The 17,955-nt window shown below is 50.0% G+C and overlaps 1 protein-coding gene across 1 annotated transcript in view; it reads left to right on the top strand.

The window, feature by feature from the left end:
• Window positions 1-3,519: 3,519 nt before the first annotated feature.
• LOC138094939 (liprin-alpha-1-like) overlaps window positions 3,520-17,955 on the top strand; it is a 34,757-nt gene continuing 20,321 nt past the window's right edge. Inside the window, exons 1-11 of the mRNA XM_068990948.1 lie at window positions 3,520-3,636; window positions 4,717-4,818; window positions 5,290-5,454; window positions 6,019-6,034; window positions 6,357-6,411; window positions 7,118-7,220; window positions 7,442-7,645; window positions 9,580-9,726; window positions 11,122-11,238; window positions 12,447-12,554; window positions 15,430-15,561. Coding sequence (XP_068847049.1) covers window positions 3,520-3,636; window positions 4,717-4,818; window positions 5,290-5,454; window positions 6,019-6,034; window positions 6,357-6,411; window positions 7,118-7,220; window positions 7,442-7,645; window positions 9,580-9,726; window positions 11,122-11,238; window positions 12,447-12,554; window positions 15,430-15,561 — 1,266 coding nt within the window. The remainder of the gene's footprint in view (window positions 3,637-4,716; window positions 4,819-5,289; window positions 5,455-6,018; window positions 6,035-6,356; window positions 6,412-7,117; window positions 7,221-7,441; window positions 7,646-9,579; window positions 9,727-11,121; window positions 11,239-12,446; window positions 12,555-15,429; window positions 15,562-17,955) is intronic.

Raw genomic sequence — 17,955 nt, 5'->3', positions numbered from 1 at the left:
CCCGCCAGGCTTCTCTGTCCATCACCGATTCCCGGAGCTTGCTCAAACTCATGTCCATCGAGTCAGTGATGCCATCCAAGCATCTCATCCTCTGTCTTCCCCTTCTCCTCCTGCCTTCAGTCTTCCCCAGCATCAGGTTCTTTTCCAAAGAGGCAGTTCTTCGCATCAGGCGGCCAAAGTATTGGAGCTTCAGCATCAGTCTTTCCAATGAATATTCAGGACTGATTTGCTTTAGGATTGACTGGTTGGATCTCCTTGCAGTCCACGGGGCTCTCAAGAGTCTTTTCCAACACCACAGTTCAGAAGCATCGATTCTTTGGCGTTCAGCCTTCTTCATGCGCCAGCTCTCACATCCATACATGACTACTGGAAAAACCATAGCTTTGACTGAATGAACCTTTGTCAGCAAAGGAATGTCTCTGCTTTTTAATGTGCTGTCTAGGTTTGTCATAGCTTTCCTTCCAAGGAGCAAGCGTCTTTTCATTTCACCGTCTGCAGTAATTTTGGAGCCCAAGAAAATAAAGACTGTCACTGTTTCCGTTGTTTCCCCATTCATTTGCCATGAAGTGATGGGGCCGGCTGCCATGATCTTCATTGTTTGAATGTTGAGTTTTATGCCAGCCTTTTCACTCTCCTCTTTCACTTTCATTAAGAGGCTCTTTAGTTTCAGGCCCTGGAGGCATTTCTTATTCCCCTGACTGTCTTTTCTCCACCATGAGGGGCCCCATTTATAGTTTTTAACAATGTAGTTTAACAACGGGTTCCTTCGCTATATTCTGTACTTTTTTCCCTCATATATATTTTTTTAACCGATCCATTCCTCAGTTCACTGATCCTCTCTTCAGCTACACCCAACTTGATGTGAAGCCCAGAGCCTGAGTTCTTAAATTCAGTCACTGTTATTTGAAAGTTCTAGAATCGGTTTTGAGTCTCAGAAAGTTTTCCTTTGGTCAAGTATATTTTTGAACTGGTGAAGTTTGCATCTGATTCCTCTAGCATACCTCTGATATGCTGATATACATCAGATACCTCTGGACCTGTTTCCGTTCTTTTTCTCTTGGTCTTATTTGTTGTTACACCCTTATTTGCTTTTTTGGTTGCATGGTGGACATTATCTATGGAAACCCCTAGAGTGTCTGGTGATGCTGTCTTCTCCAGAGGTTCCTCTGATGTAGACCTCTAGTGAGGACAGAGCTGTCTGTTCACTCAGGGTCTGAGTGACTTGAGGCTGGGGTGTCTTTGTAAGCTGAGTCTCAGCAGCCTTCACCCACCTTCTCCCCCTGATCCCAGGGAGGAGCCCTCCAGCATCTCCATCTGGAAGCCTGGGGTGCCTCCCATGGCCCCTCCCTTCTCGGCCGGTCCTGAAGCCCACCATCTGTCTCCCGAGCACCACAAGGTGATTGATACTCAGCGCTCAGCCGGTTTGGGCAGAGTGCTGGGTATGTTTTCTGTGCCTCCCGTTTCTTGGGGACCTTAGTCTCTACCATCCGGACTGACTTGTCAGGCCTGTGGTTGGATTTTTGTCTTCCCAGCCCAAGGAAGTGTCCAGAGCTGTTAGCCAGTCCCCTCTGCTTGACTTTTTCCCTGCCTTTTCTTCCCAGAGTCAGCTTTGTTCTGATGCCCCGAGGGAAGGAGCGGCCCTCTCAGTCTCCAGCTCCCTCACTGGGCTTTTGTTTGAAATCTTGGATTGTGGCTGCCTAAGGACCTCTTTTGAAATGTATTTAGCTTCTCTAGCTCTTGGTAGGCTGACCCACAAGCTGCTTGCATCTATAACTGGTAGTGGGGAAGCCCCGGGTGTCGTCTCTCATCTGAAGCCACATGTAAAATTCACAGTAATTATATTGATCATCTTTGGTGCTGGGGTAAACAAGAACCAGGGGCCCTTGCTCATTACCCACGGTTGTGTTTCTGATCAGAATCCCCTGCTTGCCTGGGCTGTTTCAGTGCCACTTGAACTTGGGAAGAAGGTGGGGCAAGCGGCCCATGCGGCCTGGGGACAGAGGAGCCAGTCTGCCCTCTTCCCTTGTCCCTGCCGGCCCAGGGCAGGCCTTGTGATGACAGGCGGCTGGTAGTGGAGGAGAAGGCTGAGGAGGAAGGGGTTGCGTGAACTGTATTCTGTGATGTAGTCACGTGCGGGTTTTCTTTTTCAGTGTGAAAAAATGACTGCCTTGACTCTTCTCTCCAGTTTCACTTGAAGGTTGAAAATGAAGATTTTATTCTTAAAGTTGAGCACAGTGATTTTACAGTCTTTTTGAAAGCAACAGTTGAGGTTTTCAAAAGACATCTCAGAGAACTCCAGCAGATAAAGCGAAAATAAGAGAATGTGTTCAGCGTGAACAGCAGGCGGGACCCCAAACTGTACTCTGTGTCTCCCAGAGTCTGTAACTGCTGAGATGGGTGGATATAGGGCCTCAAGCACCCTGGGGACCGAGGTCCTCAAGTGACAGCAGAGGCCCTGGCTGAGCCAGGAGCAGTATGGCCTGTGCCCTGGCGAGTGGAGAGCCGCGAGGCTGGGAGTGGGGCCAGGAGAGGGGGTGGGAGACTCGGGCGTGGAGGGAGGGGCAGCACCTGGCGGGGTCTGGGAGGCGCTGGCTGTCACGGTTCAAGGCAGGGACACCCCTGAACCTCCACCGTGCAGCCCCCACGGGGCAGAGTTGTCTGGCAGCCCAGGGTCAAAGTGAAGAGGGCGAGTTCGCAGCAGATTGACCGAAGCCCTGTACCCACTGAGAATTCATTTTAAGTGCCTGGAGCGAGGTTGGTCAAGCCCTTGCTGAAGTCAAGTGAGGGAGTCAGTCAGGGAGGACAGAGCTCAGGGTGAGTGAGGGGCAGCTAGTGCGGTGAGTCCTTGTCACCCGGGTGGGTTCTAGGGACACCCTTGAGTTCAGTGGTGCCCTTTCAGTAGCCTCCCTGGAGGCTTGTTTGGGGGGTAGAGGAGGCAGAAGCCCACTTAGAAGACGTGCTCATTCCTAGTGGTGGTGGTTTCTGAAGCAGTTTCTACTATTTGGTTCAACTGTGAACCAGTATCCTTGCAGGGTCAAGTCTGATGGTGGGCCTGAGCTGTGGGCACAGCCTTCCTTCTCCTGCACCCCACACTCATCTGTCATCTTTTGGGCAGCCCCTCCCCCCTCTCTGCACCCTTGATGGTGGGCCTGAGCCCAGCCCCCCTGTTACCATGGAGCCCCTTATGACTGAGTGGGTTCCAGGTGCCAGGCTCCTGGGAGACGTGCGGGAGGCAGAGCCTTCGTGCCATTTCTTCTAGAGACAGCAGCGCTGATGGTCGTGGTGTGAGAGCGGTGGTCCTAGTGTGAGAGCAGTGTGTCTGAGAGTGGTGTGTGAGAGTGTCGTGTGTGAGAGTGGTGTGTGAGAGTGGTGTGTGAGAGCGGTGTGTGTGAGAGCGGTGGTCGTAGTGTGAATAGTGGTGGTCGTAGTGTGAGATCGGTGGTGATAGCTCGGGTGCTGAGGTATCTAACCGTGAAACAGCAGTTGCCCCTGAGTGGGGGGCTGCCCCCATCCGCGAGGATGGGTCGCAGAAGGGCCCGCCTATGGGCACTTTTCCAGTGCTGCATCCCCAAGGCAAAGGCCAAGACAAGGAAGAACTTGGCCTCAGCCCAAGTCCTGGAAGCAGAGCGGCCTGAGGTGAGAGCAGCCGGGGGCTGGGCCCGTCGGATTGGCCTTCACCCAGCGAAGCGTTGGAGCTGTGTTTCATTTTGTTAGCGTGGTTGTAGGCCCTGCCGGCCAGGGCGTTTTGGCCTTCTGGGCAAGATCGACCCCAGCAGGTTGACCTTGTAAGTGGTTGTGCAGGTGCTGTGTGGAGGACGGGCGGGGGCCCCACAAGAAGGGAAACACTGTCTGGAGGAGTCCTGGGGCACGTGGATTGAGCTATAGAGTCAGTCCTTGAAGCAGAAAGGCTAAGCCCCTTAACCTCTCCCATCTTACAGAGCACAGAACAGTGTGTCCAGTATCTTAATGACGGGTACCTACTGCTCATGTGTATAACATACACCCTCGTAGCTTCACATGTCTACTACATGCCTCGGAACAAGTGTTGGGCAGTGTTCTAGGTGCTGTAGTAGGGGATATGTAGCCCAGGATTTTTTTATTTGTGTAAAGAAAACTAGAAGAATGAAAGACTCCATGTGGTTCAGTGTGAGCAAGTTCACCATGTGGACGGCACCGCGTGCGTGAAAATTGTGATAAAATACATAAAACATGAATTTAACATTTTCTCCAGTTTATTGAATGACTGGGTGACTTCAGTGGAGTCAGGCTAACAGATGGCCTTGGGGTGCCATCAGCCTTTTTCCCAGAGGAACACTCCAAAGCCTGATGGCCTTGTAGATCTTACCTTTCTTCCTCACTCTCCCCAGCAGTTCTAGGTCACTTGTCTGTGTGTCGTTTAAGAATCTCTTTATCCACTTTGTTGTTAGGTTTATGTTTAGGGAAGTTTCTCAGACGTCCCTGGGTCTTGAGAAGGCAGGCTTGGATTCCGGGTTCTCCCCTGCCGCGTGCCTGCCAGGTCGAGGTGGAGGCTGAAGGCCGGTCTGAGTTGTGGTGGTCTGTGTGGTCTTGGGGTCAGTGGACCCCCTCTTCTCTGGAGGGGCAGGGAGACCCTTTGTGTGGAGCCTGGAGAGACTTGACAGGGTCAGTCTTCAGAGTCTCGCTCTCTTTTTAATTTGTGTTTGCATTTAGTTACTTACTCATTTCACTGTTTTCTAGGAGTTGGCAACATCTACGGAAGAACTCAATATATGCCGGGAACAGCTTCTTGCAAGAGAAGAAGAAATAGCTCTGCTGATAGCAGAGAGGAATAACATCATGGTCAGTAGGGGAATTCTCACATGTTGACATTTGCCCCGCGGGGGCCACCGCTGGGCTCCGTGTTGCTGTCTTTAAACTCTGTCTGGTTTTCAAGTCATTTTTCACATCTTCCCACTGAGCAGACCAGGGTGGATCAGTTTGGGGTTCTCATACTTGGCTTCAAATTTATGATGAGAGCTACTATAATTTTAGTACATTGGAGGGGGGAGTTCTCTTAACCTACAATTTTGTCCATGCTACAGTTTGTGTGGGGTCTTAGTTCCCTGACCAGGGATTAAAACCCATGACCCCTGCAGAAGTGTGGAGTCTTAACTACCGGGCCACTGGGGAAGTCCACTCTAACTTTAGACTGAAGTGGCGGGATTCTGACTTGCCTCAGCATGTTTCCGGCTGTAGCATGAGGCTGAGAGGGGTTGTCGGCCCTGAATTCAAGCATGAGGTTGACGGTGCTCCTTTGGCCCTGCCCTGCAGCTGCTGCTGGAGCACCTGGAGCGCCTGGTTTCCCAGTATATACCGTCCCTCCAGACGACGGCGGGCAAGTGGCAGGCGCAGACCCCAGAGGGCATGACCATCGAGCTGGAGGTGCTCCAGGCGCTGAAGTCACTCTTTGAGCACCACAAGGCCCTGGACACGAAGGTACCAGCCACCCGGCCATCCTGGATTTGTACACTTGCAGCCTTGTTAGGTGGATGATGCACGTATTTATGTAACTAGTTGACTTTTGAGCTTCTTGAATTCTTGTAAATACCTTTTTTCCGTAAGAAGTCAGAGTTTTATGTGGTTAAAAAGTGTTGCCTGCATACATGCTCAGTCATGTCCGAGTCTTTGCGACCCTGTGGACTGTAGCCCACCATGCTCCTCTTTTCCTGGGACTTCCCAGGCAAGAATACTGGAGTGGGTGGCCATCTTCTACTCCAGGGGATCTTCCCGACCCAAGGATTGAACCTGCCCTCTTGCATTGGCAGGTGGATTCTTTACCATTGGTCCACCTGGGAAGCCGCCAGTTAAAATGTATTAGTTGGTATAAATGTCTCAAGATTTATTATGTTCTGTATATCAATTTGCAATTAAAAACTAAGTAATAGAGTTATTTTAGGAAGCATTTTTTTTCCTCTCAAACTTAGAATTTAAAGCTGTTAATAAGCAGATTTTTTGATGTTAAGATCAATGAGATACATTAAATGTATTCTGTTATAGTAGCCGCGTATTAGGGTGAGTATACAATGGCAACCCACTCCAGTACTCCTGCCTGGAAAATCTCATGGGTGGAGGAGCCTGGTAGGCTTCCGTCCGTGGGGTCGCGAAGAGTCGGACACTGCTGAGCAACTTCACTTTCACTTTTCCCTTTCATGCACTGGAGAAGGAAATGGCAACCCACTCCAGTGTTCTTGCCTGGAGAATCCCAGGGACAGGGAAGCCTGGTGGGCTGCCATCTATGGGGTCGCACAGAGTCAGACACGACTGGAGCGAGTTAGCAGCAGCAGCAGCAGCAGCATACGCTAAGAAGTGCACTCACGTATATACACACATCAACACAGGAGGAGCACTTGAAAGGTGTAGTTTGTTAGAAGAATTAGGTGCCACACATAACAAGGTAAGTTGGATCATTCATCGTGTAATTTCAGTTAGTTCAGTTCAGTTCAGTTCAGTCACTCAGTCGTGTCCGACTCTTTGCGACCCCATGAATCGCAGCACGCCAGGCCTCCCTGTGCATCACCATCTCCCGGAGTTCACTCAAACTCACGTCCATCGAGTCGGTGATGCCATCCAGCCATCTCATCCTCGGTCGTCCCCTTCTCCTCCTGCCCCCAATCCCTCCCAGCATCAGTCTTTTCCAATGAGTCAAGTCTTCGCATGAGGTGGCCAAAGTACTGGAGTTTCAGCTTTCGCATCATTCCTTCCAAAGAAATCCCAGGGCTGATCTCCTTCAGAATGGACTGGTTGGATCTCCTTGCAGTCCAAGGGTTTGTCATTTGTATCCTTTCATTTTAAAAAAGTGTGAAGGCTGTAGTGGTGGACATCAGATGTTCTTTATCTTTCTGATTGAGGACCAGCCCACCTGGGTTATTTTAATGACTAGTAAACTAGACTTGTGGCTCAGAGCTGCAGGATCTCTTAAGCACCCCTTTGTCTAGTCGGAGACAAATTCTGACTCGAATCACCTGTTTCTATTTGGGATAGATAACATCACCATGTATTTTCTTTTTATGCTGTATTTTCAGTTTTGAGTTGAGTTTTTCCAAATGGAGTTTTGCTGTCTTTACTTATTTCTTTATTCTGATTCAATTTTTTGGTTTTCACTGATGATTCTTAAAGAGAAGAATAACCCGAAAAAGATACTAATGGACGGGGTGCTTGATGTAAATCACAAGCAAGAAAACATGCCAAGCGCCAATGGAAAGGCATGTCCTCGGTCTCACTCTCTGTCTGGTTCTCGTCTTACTATCCAGTCTGTGCGGGGCTGCTGAGACCTTTCACCAATGCATCATGTAGGTCTGAGTGGCCGTGAGGGTCGTGTGAGCTCCAGAGCGCAGAAGGCAGTTTTGACTTCACCGATTTTCCGGAAGTGCTGTGTTCCCTCCCTCCCAAAACAAGGCTGTCTAAGGTTTCCTTTCCCCCTTAGAGAACCCGCGACGAAGACCTGGCTCAGGGGCCCGAGCTCCAGGAAATCATCGAGAAGAAGTCACGGGAGCAGAGAGAGATAAAGGACCGCCTGGCAGCCCTCTCTGCCCACGTAACAGAGCTGGAGAACGACCTGGACACGGCCAGGAAGGACCTCCTCAAGTCCAAGGAAATGAATGTGAAATTACAGCAGGACGTCCGTGAAGTGAGTGACAGTGGACGTGTCTGTTGTCCTGAGGCGGAATGTGGGTCCCTTGTTCTCCCCGTGATCTCAGCCTTGGCACGGCTGCGTGAGCAAGAGCAGAGCACTGGCGAGACCGCCACTGGCTGCCTTCCCGCCTCTGCGTCAAGGTCTCTGGGGTAGAAGAGGCCTGGTCCAGGCGGCCCGTTGGCAGTGGACCAACATGGCTGTGCTGCACCCTGGGTGTGGACTCCTCATTTCCACAAGTTCTAGGGGGCCCAGTGTGTTCGTTTTTAAAAAATTCATTCATCCACTCATTCATTTATTGGAGTTGATTTACCCTGCTGTGTCAATTTCTGCTGTACAGCAATGTGAACCAATCATATATATATATATATATATATATATATATATATATATATATATATATATACACACACACACACACACACACACACAAATCTCCCTGTGTTTTAGGTTTCCTACCCATTAACTTCACCACAGAGCACTGATAGAGTGCCCGGTGCTGTTCAGTAGGTCCTCACTCGTTGCTGACTTGATGCATAGTATCAGTAGTGTGTATATGTCAACCCCAGTCTCCCAGTTCATCCCCCTACCTGCCTGCTGAACATATTCCCGATGATGCTGAAATTTCCTTCTGATTCACTCAGGTGAGTCTGAACATCTGTGGAGCCCGCTCTCCCAGAGAGATGGGAACATGCTGTGTGGGCTCTGCTGAGGCAGCTTGCCTGGCCATCTTCTCTAGTTTTCTGAGGTTCCGCTCCTTGAAAGGATGTGTGACAGTGATACCAGCGGTCAGACAAGTCGAGTGGCTTTTGCTCACCCTCAGATCCTCAGGCCCGTGCTGTGTAACCAAGGCAGAATCAGGATGTTTCTGGCGGTCGTGTCTGCGGGTGTCGTGATTTATGAGAAGCTCCCTAACGGTCACTGTGAAAACAGAAGAGAGCTGGGGGCTCAGGCCTCCTCCTGTGAGCCTCGCCTCTCCTCTCTGCACAGAGAGACAGCGCCCACTCTGCCCCACCCCTCCCCCGTGAGACTGTCTCAGAGGGCACCCCTCCAACATGTGGTACAGCAGGTGTACTTGTTTAGTAGCTCGGTGTGAGAACTCAAAACAGAAATATTTGCACACGTTTGTATAACGTGTTCACACTACTCTTTGGCAACAGGAGGAGATTAGGTGGCAGAGATTAATACACAGAGAATTCTGGAAAAAGCGTTTTTAAGACCTTTCACTTTTAATGTTAGGACAACATCGGTTACTTAGTGAGCACGGAGGGACCTGAAATGGATTTTGAGCCGGCGGACAGGAGTCGCATCGGCAGCAAGCCCTGCTCCTGGTTTGGGCGTTTCCTCCATGTGGTGTAACTGCTTGAGGAGGACTCGGCTGGAGAAGGCTGCTCCCAGTTGTGTAACACTGTGACTTCTGTTTCTACTCATTAATATTCTTATGTAATTTTGAGGAAATTGCATGAGATTTTTCCAACTTTTACCTGAGGAAATGAGCCTCAGAGCTCCCGGTAGGATCTGTTGAAGGTCCCTCCCTGTTCTGGGTCAAGCCCGCCTGTATGGTGTAGGAGATAGAGATCCTCATTTCATGCCAGATACCTTCCCTCCTGGAATTCTTGCAATGACAGAGTAGTTTAGTGTACTTTTTGTTTGCTGGTCGGGTTTACGATGTAGAAAAGAAGCTTGGTAAATCGAGTGGCCAGACAGACGTTAAGACAGATGGGTTCCATTGTGGCAAATGTGACATTTGAGGTAGGCGCGTTTTTGCTCACATCTCAGAAAACTGCCATGTCTAGGACTTTATTTTTGAGGACACTAATTTTATGTTTGATTTGAAACTTAGGATTTAGTCCAGCTTTTTTACTCTTAATTGTATCGCAGTATTCTATGATAATGACTTACCTTTTCTCCTCTGCAATGCCTGGTTGTAGGCTATGGCCCAGAAGGAGGACATGGAGAAGAGAATCACTACACTTGAGAAACGCTGCCTCGCTGCACAGCACAAAGCCATCTCTGTGCACAACCTCGATGATAAACTTGAAAATGAAATCGCAAATAAGGATTCTATGCATCGACAGGTAATGGCTTTTCCTGAACTGTGTCTGACTTCTGTAGTAGTGAATACTGAGGAAGGAAGGTAAAGACCTTTTCATGTGACTCCCATGTTGGAAATCAAGTCCCAGTGTAAAGTTCTTATGACCCTAAAATACTGCGTTCAAAAGTGTGGATGTACATCATGGTCAATCAGCTGTACTGAAAGGAAATACATTTTTTAAAAATTGAGGGTGACTGCAACTTAGAGGTTTGAATTATTTGGGATTTGGGTTAACCATTTTGTGGAATTCCACTCCTGACTCTTGTTTCACTTGACTTGAATCTATTGGCTTGTTAGCATTTTTCCTGAAAGAGCAGAGAGCAGCAGGGAACTTCACAGCAGCTGGCTGCCTGTTAGGAACTTGGGTCACTGTGACAAAAGGCAGGGTTAGAGCTCCAGTCTGATTAGGATTTGTACTTCCTGTGGTTTGGTGAGCTTTACTTGCTCCTGTTCCTGTGTGGTCTCACATAATCAGGACTTAATCAGGAAAACCAAATCTGGCTTCTCCAAAACAAAGTGAGTCAGTCTGGTGTGTGACAAAGTATATCATTGGCCCCACTACAAAAATAAAATACTAGAAAGCCATTGAAATGTATGATGTGGAATGCTAATTAAGAGCATTCTGATATACAAAATAATGGCTGTAAAAGGCAGATCAGAAAATACTACGTACCATATGCTGTTGTTTTCTGAGGGTTTTAAAGCACATCTTATTGTTTATGTACGTACATAGAGTAATACACACACAGAAAAAATAAGAAAGCTGCTTAGAAATAAATGCTAACCTCTCAGGAACCCGAGCGTATAGATCATTTCATTTTTTTTCTTTTTCAAAAAAGAATCTGTCTAAATGTTCTACACTGAAAGTTTTCAGAGTAAGAAGATCTATTAAAAGAATAATCATGCATTTACAAATGTTAGTTGACTGACATTTCCCCAAGCACACTCTGGTCAGGTTTGTATTTCAGAGGAGATGAAAGCCATATTTGGCTTACAAGCCCATGGCCGTCTGCGGTCGGTAGGGTTCCCTTCAAATAATGATTCTGGTGATGTTTTAAGAAGGGTCAGTACTGACCCTTAACTTGTCAATAAGAATGAATAAGCTTCTATAGAAACCTGATCTTCTTTAATATATAAGAACTTTTTTTTTTTTTTAAAGACTTCTTTGGAGACGTTTAGGAAAAGCAAATACTCTGGCAGAAGGTGTTCTGCCTACTGAGACCAAGCCCAGGAACACTGAGAGAAAAATTACCGTGACGCGGCTTCCGAAACAGAACTAATCCTGTAGACACATGCCTTTAGGTTTTGTCTCAGCTTACTAACAATGGCAGAGGCTGCACCACTTGGCCCGTTTTGATGTTCTGCTTTCCCTTTGTAGAAGGAGGATAAAGACCGACAGCTGCAGCTGTGCCTGGAGCCGGCAGAGCAGAAGCTGCAGCAGATGCTGACAGAAGTGGAGGCTGAGCTGGCTCAGGGGGTGGCTGCGCTCTCCAAGGTGCTTCTCTTGGTCCCCGGGGGGCGGGCGCGGGGAGGGCCTGTTCCCTTGCTGTCCCACCGTGTCACTCCCGGTGCTGCTCAGTCCACAAAGGAGCGCAGACGCGGGGGTCCTGCTTCCCGTCTGCGATGGGAGCACTCCCTGAGTGTCAGACAGTCCCCGCTCCCATGTCATCCCTACATTAACTTCCCTGCAGTTTTGTCCTGTGCTCTGTGTGTCCGCAGGATGCTTCAGCTCCGAGTCACTGCTGCTCAGAGTTCAGTCAGCAACTCAAAGCCTAGCAGGATACAGAACGAGAAAAATCCCATTCTCGTTAAGAGATGGCCAAAATAGCTCTGTCATGAGCACAGTTTTAAGTCTTTATTCATACATTGTTGAATAAGTCACAGCGGGGCACGGTGCAGACCCAGGGCCCCACTCCCAGCTTGCAGTCCCCGGGAGCCCACGGGTGAGAGGCCGCGTCCAGGAGACGTGGCGCTGCTAGGGATATGGTGCCCACAGCCAGCTAGCCACCCCATCCTTCTGGTGGGAAAGGTGTTGCCCCGCACTGCTGGTGGGCACTGGCTGGGCATGGAGAGGCAGGCCGGGCCTGTGCTGGCCTGGCTGTTGGAGCATTGCCTGGAGCTCAGGGAGCACCTGAGGGGCCGGCTGGTTTCCCGGAGGCGGGTGGTGTCCTGTGCTCGCAAACCCTCCCCGAGCAGGGTCACTAACAGCCGCCAGGGGGCGCCCTTCTGCCTGTGATCTTCCCCTCAAGGGCTGGTTTCTTCTCTCCCCTGGCATCTTTGCTGTCTGTCCCCGGTCGGCCTTGTAGTCTGAACTTTTGTCTTCCGGAAGCTCTGCCACTAAGGAGGCGAAACTGTTCGAACTTACCTCCCAGCTTAGGAAGGAGGAACGTGTGCCCTCGTGTGTCCCGTGCTTGCCACTGCCTGCTGCCCGCGCTGGCTCGCCCCAGGCAGTCTGAGGAGGGGGTCTGGGGCCAGGGGGAGCACCTCTCCTCTCACGAGCCGGTCACCAGCACCCTCCGTCACCCACGTGTCACACACGAAGCCGCGCCGGCTGCGTGAGCAGGCGTGCGGGTGTGCCCCCCGCGAACCCGGAGCCAGTGGTCCGCACAGAGCATGGCCCGCTTGCCGCCCCTGCGGTCACAGCCCGCGTGCCGTCAGGACAGGGTCGTTGCGAGCGGAGCTGACGCTGTTCTTGGCCGACAGGCGGGAGAGAGACACAGCAGCATGGAGGAGAGGGGCGTGTGGGCCGGAGACGCGGCTGGGCGGGGCCGGCGCTGCCTTTCTCCGCCGCTCCTGTCTCTGGCGTCCAGTGTGCGTGTGTGGCCCTGTCTGCTGATCCAGGCACCCAACCTCGGCAGCAGGGCCAGATGTGGTCGCCCGTAGGTGGTGGGCAGGGGCCAGGGGGTCCCCACGTTCAAGGAGGACGCGTGTTGCTCTGACCAGCCAGGCCGGGGAGCTGCTCAGCATACAGTTGGACCTTACGAGTGGCCCTCAAACCTGAGGGAGCCAGCCCGAGGCCCGTGAAACGGAAGGCATGGTGCCCAGGTGTGGAGGTGCTTGCCTCGGACGTGGCGCTGGAGTCCCACATGCCAAACTGCCGGTCCAGACGTGGGGTGTGTGTGTAGGATGGCTGCTCCTAGACAGGAGGAGAACCGTAGTTGCGCTGCGACAGAAGGCGCTCCAGGAAAGGGCGATGGTGGAGGCTCGCATCAGAGAGCCCTGAGAGAGGTTTCCCGGAAGGGTTGGCCACACAGCGGTACCGAACATCCAGGAAATGGAGTGGGGATCCCAGGTCCAGCCTCAGGGGTCAGTACTATCCCCACCATAGCTGTGTTCTTGGGCCTGGACTGCAGAGCCTCACATGTGGGCTCCCAGGGGGCTGTGGTTCTGAACTCCCATCATGAGACCTCGGTGGGGCTCCCTCTCTGCTTAAGCAGAGAGCTCAATGTCTCCCGATCAGGGGTGCACTTCCTTACTTTCAGAACTGCTGCTCAGAGGCTGTTGAGATTGGGGTGCTGTTTATGACTGAGCCAATTCAAAGTAAACTTTTGGTTTGCTTTAAAAATATTTGAATGCCGATGCCTTATTGGGAAAGCTGTGACAGGTTTTATTTCCTTGGGCTCAAAAATCACTGCAGACGGTGGCTGCAGCCATGAGATTAAAAAATGCTTGCTCCTTGGAAAGCTACGACAAACCTAGACAGCATATTGTAGAGACATTGCTTTGCCGACAAAGGTCCATATAGTCAAAGCTATCGTTTTTCCAGTAGTCACGTATGGATGTGAGAGTTGGACCGTAAAGAAGGCTGAACACTGAAGAACTGATGCTTTTGAATTGTGTTGCTGGAGAAGACACTGTTTTAACAGAAAATATTTAGCAGAAAATAACCTGTCAACCCACTCCAGTACTCTTGCCCGGAAAATCCCATGGACGGAGGAGCCTGGTGGGCTGCAGTCCATGGGGTCGTGAAGAGTGGGACACTGCTGAGTGACTTCACTTTCACTTTTCACTTTCATGCATTGGAGAAGGAAATGGCAACCCACTCCAGTGTTCTTGCCTGGAGAATCCCAGGGACGGCGGAGCCTGGTGGGCTGCCATCTGTGGGGTCGCACAGAGTCGGACACGACTGAAGCGACTTAGCAGCAGCAGCAGCAGCAACCTGTTTTTTGATTTTTTATGATGGGATATTTCAAACATGCACAAAAGTGGACGGAGTAGTATAATAAATGCCCATGACCAATCAATTGGCCTCAGCAATTTCTAACACGGGGCCAATCTCAAATCTAGCATTCTTTTGTTTTCTCTCCATTCTTTTTTATACAGTAGTTCCTAAAACAGCTTTTTAAACCATGAAATTGATGCTCATTTTATAAATCACAGACTTTCCAACTTTGTTATTACAATTAAAAATTGCTTGAGGTAATTATTTCCAGTTTTTTAATATGAATTTTCATCTTGGAAAAGACCCTGATGTTGGGAAAGATTGAAGGCAAGAAGAGAATGGATGACAGAGGATGAGATGGTTGGGTGGCAGTTCTGGGAGTTGGTGATGGGCTGGGAAGCCTGGCATGCTGCAGTCCATGGGGGTCCTAGAGTCAAACATGACTGAGCAACTGAACTGAACTGAATATGAATTATCATTGGAAGAAAAGCTATGACCAACCTAGACAGCATATTAAAAAGCAGAGATATTACTTTGCCATCAAAGGAACACTTAGTTAAAGCTATGGTTTTTCCAGTAGTCATGTCTGGATGTGAGAGTTGGACCGTAAAGAAGGCTGAGCACCAAAGAATGGATGCTTTTGAACTGAGGTGTTGGAGAAGACTCTTGAGAGTCCACTGGACTGCAAGGAGATCAAACCAATGAGTCCTAAGGGAAATCAGTCCTGACTATTCATTGGAGGGACTGATGCTGAGGCTGAAGCTTCAATACTTTGGCCACCTGATGTGAAGAACTGACTCACTGGAAAAGACCCTGATGCTGGGAAAGACTGAAGACAGGAGGAGAAGGTGCAACAGAGGACGAGATGGTTGGATGTCATCACTGACTCGAAGGACGTGAGTTTGAGCAACTTCTGGGAGACAGTGAAGGACAGGGAAGCCTGGCGTGCTATAGTCCATGGGGTCACAAAGAGTCAGACACGACTGAGGGACTGAACAAGAGCAATCATTACCAAGAATTCAAGTGATGTTTCATGTAAAGGAAAATATGTGAAAGTCTATCTCCACTGGCTTTTTTTCCAAAATGAATTTTCTCACTTTTTGCTTTATAAATTGAATTCATTTTACACCCTTAACCCAGAATCAAGCTTCTATTTATATACTGGGAAATTCCTCCACCGACGTGTGTGTAAGCCGATCCCCTTTCAAGTGTACTTGTTTCTGAGTGTAACTCTGCTTGCTCCTCGAGCCGCTTCCACAGGAAATGGCTGGTGACACTAAGGTCCCCCAGGTGCTCTGCCAAAGAGAAGTGTTGGGAGTGACCTTTGACCAATGAAGTCCCTGCCTCCCTCTGCACCCGCCCGTCTGCTCTGGGGATGCTCAAGAGCCCACCAGAGGTGGCCGTGGGAGGGGACCGCCTCGGGAACCAGGGCACAGGCCGCTCACGTCGCGGCTCCCTGGTGCTTTTAAAAGAACGACTGTGCTTGCTTTTGAAGTTTATGAGTTTTTGTTTTTCCTGTTTTAGGCAAGGCAAAGAGAAAAAATGAATGAAGAACACAACGAACACTCATCGGATACCGTGGATAAGCTTCTGTCTGTTTCAGAGGAGAGGCTTCAGCTTCATCTGAAGGAGAGAATGGCTGCTCTGGAGGATAAGGTGAGCCAGCTTCATGGCCCCTTTACAAGAGGCGCATGTGGCCTGGCCTGGCTCGGCACCGTCTGTGTGTGGCGGCGGGGGGGGGGGGCGGGGGAATCTCCAGGACAGGAGTTGGGAAACTCCCATAGAGGGCCCCAGAGTGAATGTCTTTGCTGGTTGGAGTAGCAGCATTTCACGCTAGTCAATAAGCGTGACAGCATCCACAGGCAGTGTGTAAAGGAACAGACGTAGATGTGTGCCCGCAACCCTTCCAGAAAGCCTCAGTGAGGCGGAATCACCAGTGGCCCCGATGTTACCAGCCGCTGTGCTAGAACATTCTTCTAGGTCCACCCTCACCCCTTCGTTTCTTTCTTAGAAGTTTATTTCTGGGGCTTTGCTGGCAGTCCAGTGGCTGGGAGCCTGCCTTGCAAGGTCAGGGACGCAGGTTCGATCCCTGGTTGGTGAGCTAAGATTCCACGTGCCACGCGGCAATCACATCAAAGGAATCGCGCATGATGCAGCTAAGGCCCGATGCAGCCAAATCAATAAGTTTAGTTCAGGATCTTTTATATAATGTGATAGAAAAGATTGAAGCAAGTAAAAGCAAGCATTCTCATATTCCAACTCCAGCCATCTCTCTTTTTATTTGCTTTGGAAAATGTCTGAGAACCTCTATCAGAGCAGCTCAGTGGGCAACAGTCTGGTTGAGGTTCGGTGAAAACCTGTCCCAGCTGCACCAGTGCCCTAAAGACGAGGCCCAGAACCTTCACCGAGGTCGGCGCTTGGGCAAGGCTTGTCTGAGAGAGACCCATGGTCACTACAAGTTCTGCGGCACATTTTTCCCCCACAAAACCCAAGATGATACCCACACCTCACTAGAGAGCTCACTTCACCCTGACCTGTGGGCTGGCCCTGAGGTGGGGAGAGTTTTGTCTCAGGTTTGAATTTTACATGTGAAACCTGCTCCAGTTTCCTGAGTGACCACTGAACTGCAAAAGCTGAAAGCAAGTATAAAGCAGTTTCACTTACCCCAGGGACCTGGCCTCCTTGGATCTAGAAGATCAGTCGGGGAAGGAGGAGTTTTTCTGTGTACAAGTTAGTGTTAACAGTTGTCATCCGGCTTCGTGCCGACACTTCGCTCTGGGCGCGAGGTCCGCCCCTCATCCCGAGGTGCTTTATGCTTTCAGACAGGAGAGTAGCCATCCCGCAGTCCACGCAACGTCTGTTAAGAATTGACTCGAAAGCACTGTATGTATCTTTTTCAGAATTCTCTCCTATGGGAAGTTGAAAATGCAAAAAAGCATTTAGAAGAAATGCAAAACGACAAGGTCCTTAAATCTCTAAATCCTTTAGAAATGTGTTAAGAGCTGAACTGACCTGGGTTCACTGTTACAGTTACTGCAGACGCTTCGCGGAAGTGGAGTTACATTTTCCTTATGGCTAGTCCACTGCTGTAACGTGTATAGCGTTTTCTGGTTTTGAACATTGAATGTGATTTGCATTATAGGTGGATTGAGAGTGTGTGGCCGTTGTGTGTGGTTCAGAATTCTAAGTAGTCCTTTCTGGGTTCACCCGAAAGCTGAGACAAAGCATGAGCCTTTCACGTGGACAGTGCTGTCCGTCAGAAAGATAATATGAGCCACATACACAATCTAAAATTTCCTAAAAATGAGCGGGCTGCTTTTCATGCTTTTTTCACTGCGAGTCTTGAAATCTGTGTGATTTCCACATCGAGCTTTGCACCGGCCTGCGTCACATCCTCAGTGTGCTGCACAAGGCGAGTGACTGCCGTGGCCGACAGCACAGAGCTGCCAGGTTGAGTCGAGTGACTCGGAAACTTGGCCGTTTGACTTGTTTTGCCCCGTGAGGGAGTGAAGTGGGGTGTAGAGGAATGAATGTGAGCGATGCCCAGGAATGAATGTGAGGTCCATGGAGACAGTCTAAAGCAATGGGAGGAGCGAGGGCAATAGAGTGAGTCCTGTCCCCCACCACCCGACCCCCGACCCCAAGTCCAGCTTCTCTCCATAGACTTCGTTGTCGTCAATGGCTGGCCATGTTTCCTCCAGAAGCTTTTCTACACCTGAGATGTGACTTCTTATTCATTATGGTTTATAAGGGTTAGTATTGTTCTGAGTGTTTCTCTTTGCGATGGAACACTTAGAGTACAATTTCTCAGAATTAAGTGTTCAAAAATGTGCGATTTTAAGGCGAGAGAATGGAGAGGATGTGCTCATCAGGCTGATGGGGGTGAACCCATAGGCAGCTAGTTCGCCGGAGCGGAGCAGGAATGATGGCAGGTGGTCCTGGAGCCAGGAAAAGGGGTGGCCCAGCCCTGGGGAGGGGTCGTGATGAAGACAGAAAGCGAAGGTACTGGCCACGGGGGACAGGGAGCCGGCAAGCCAGCAGCTCGAGGCT

Source organism: Capricornis sumatraensis, chromosome 19 (genome assembly GCF_032405125.1).
Source record: "Capricornis sumatraensis isolate serow.1 chromosome 19, serow.2, whole genome shotgun sequence".
NCBI lineage: Eukaryota > Metazoa > Chordata > Mammalia > Artiodactyla > Bovidae > Capricornis > Capricornis sumatraensis.
The sequence above is the reverse complement of the archived record's forward strand: the minus strand, read 5'-3'. Positions and strand labels throughout refer to the sequence as shown.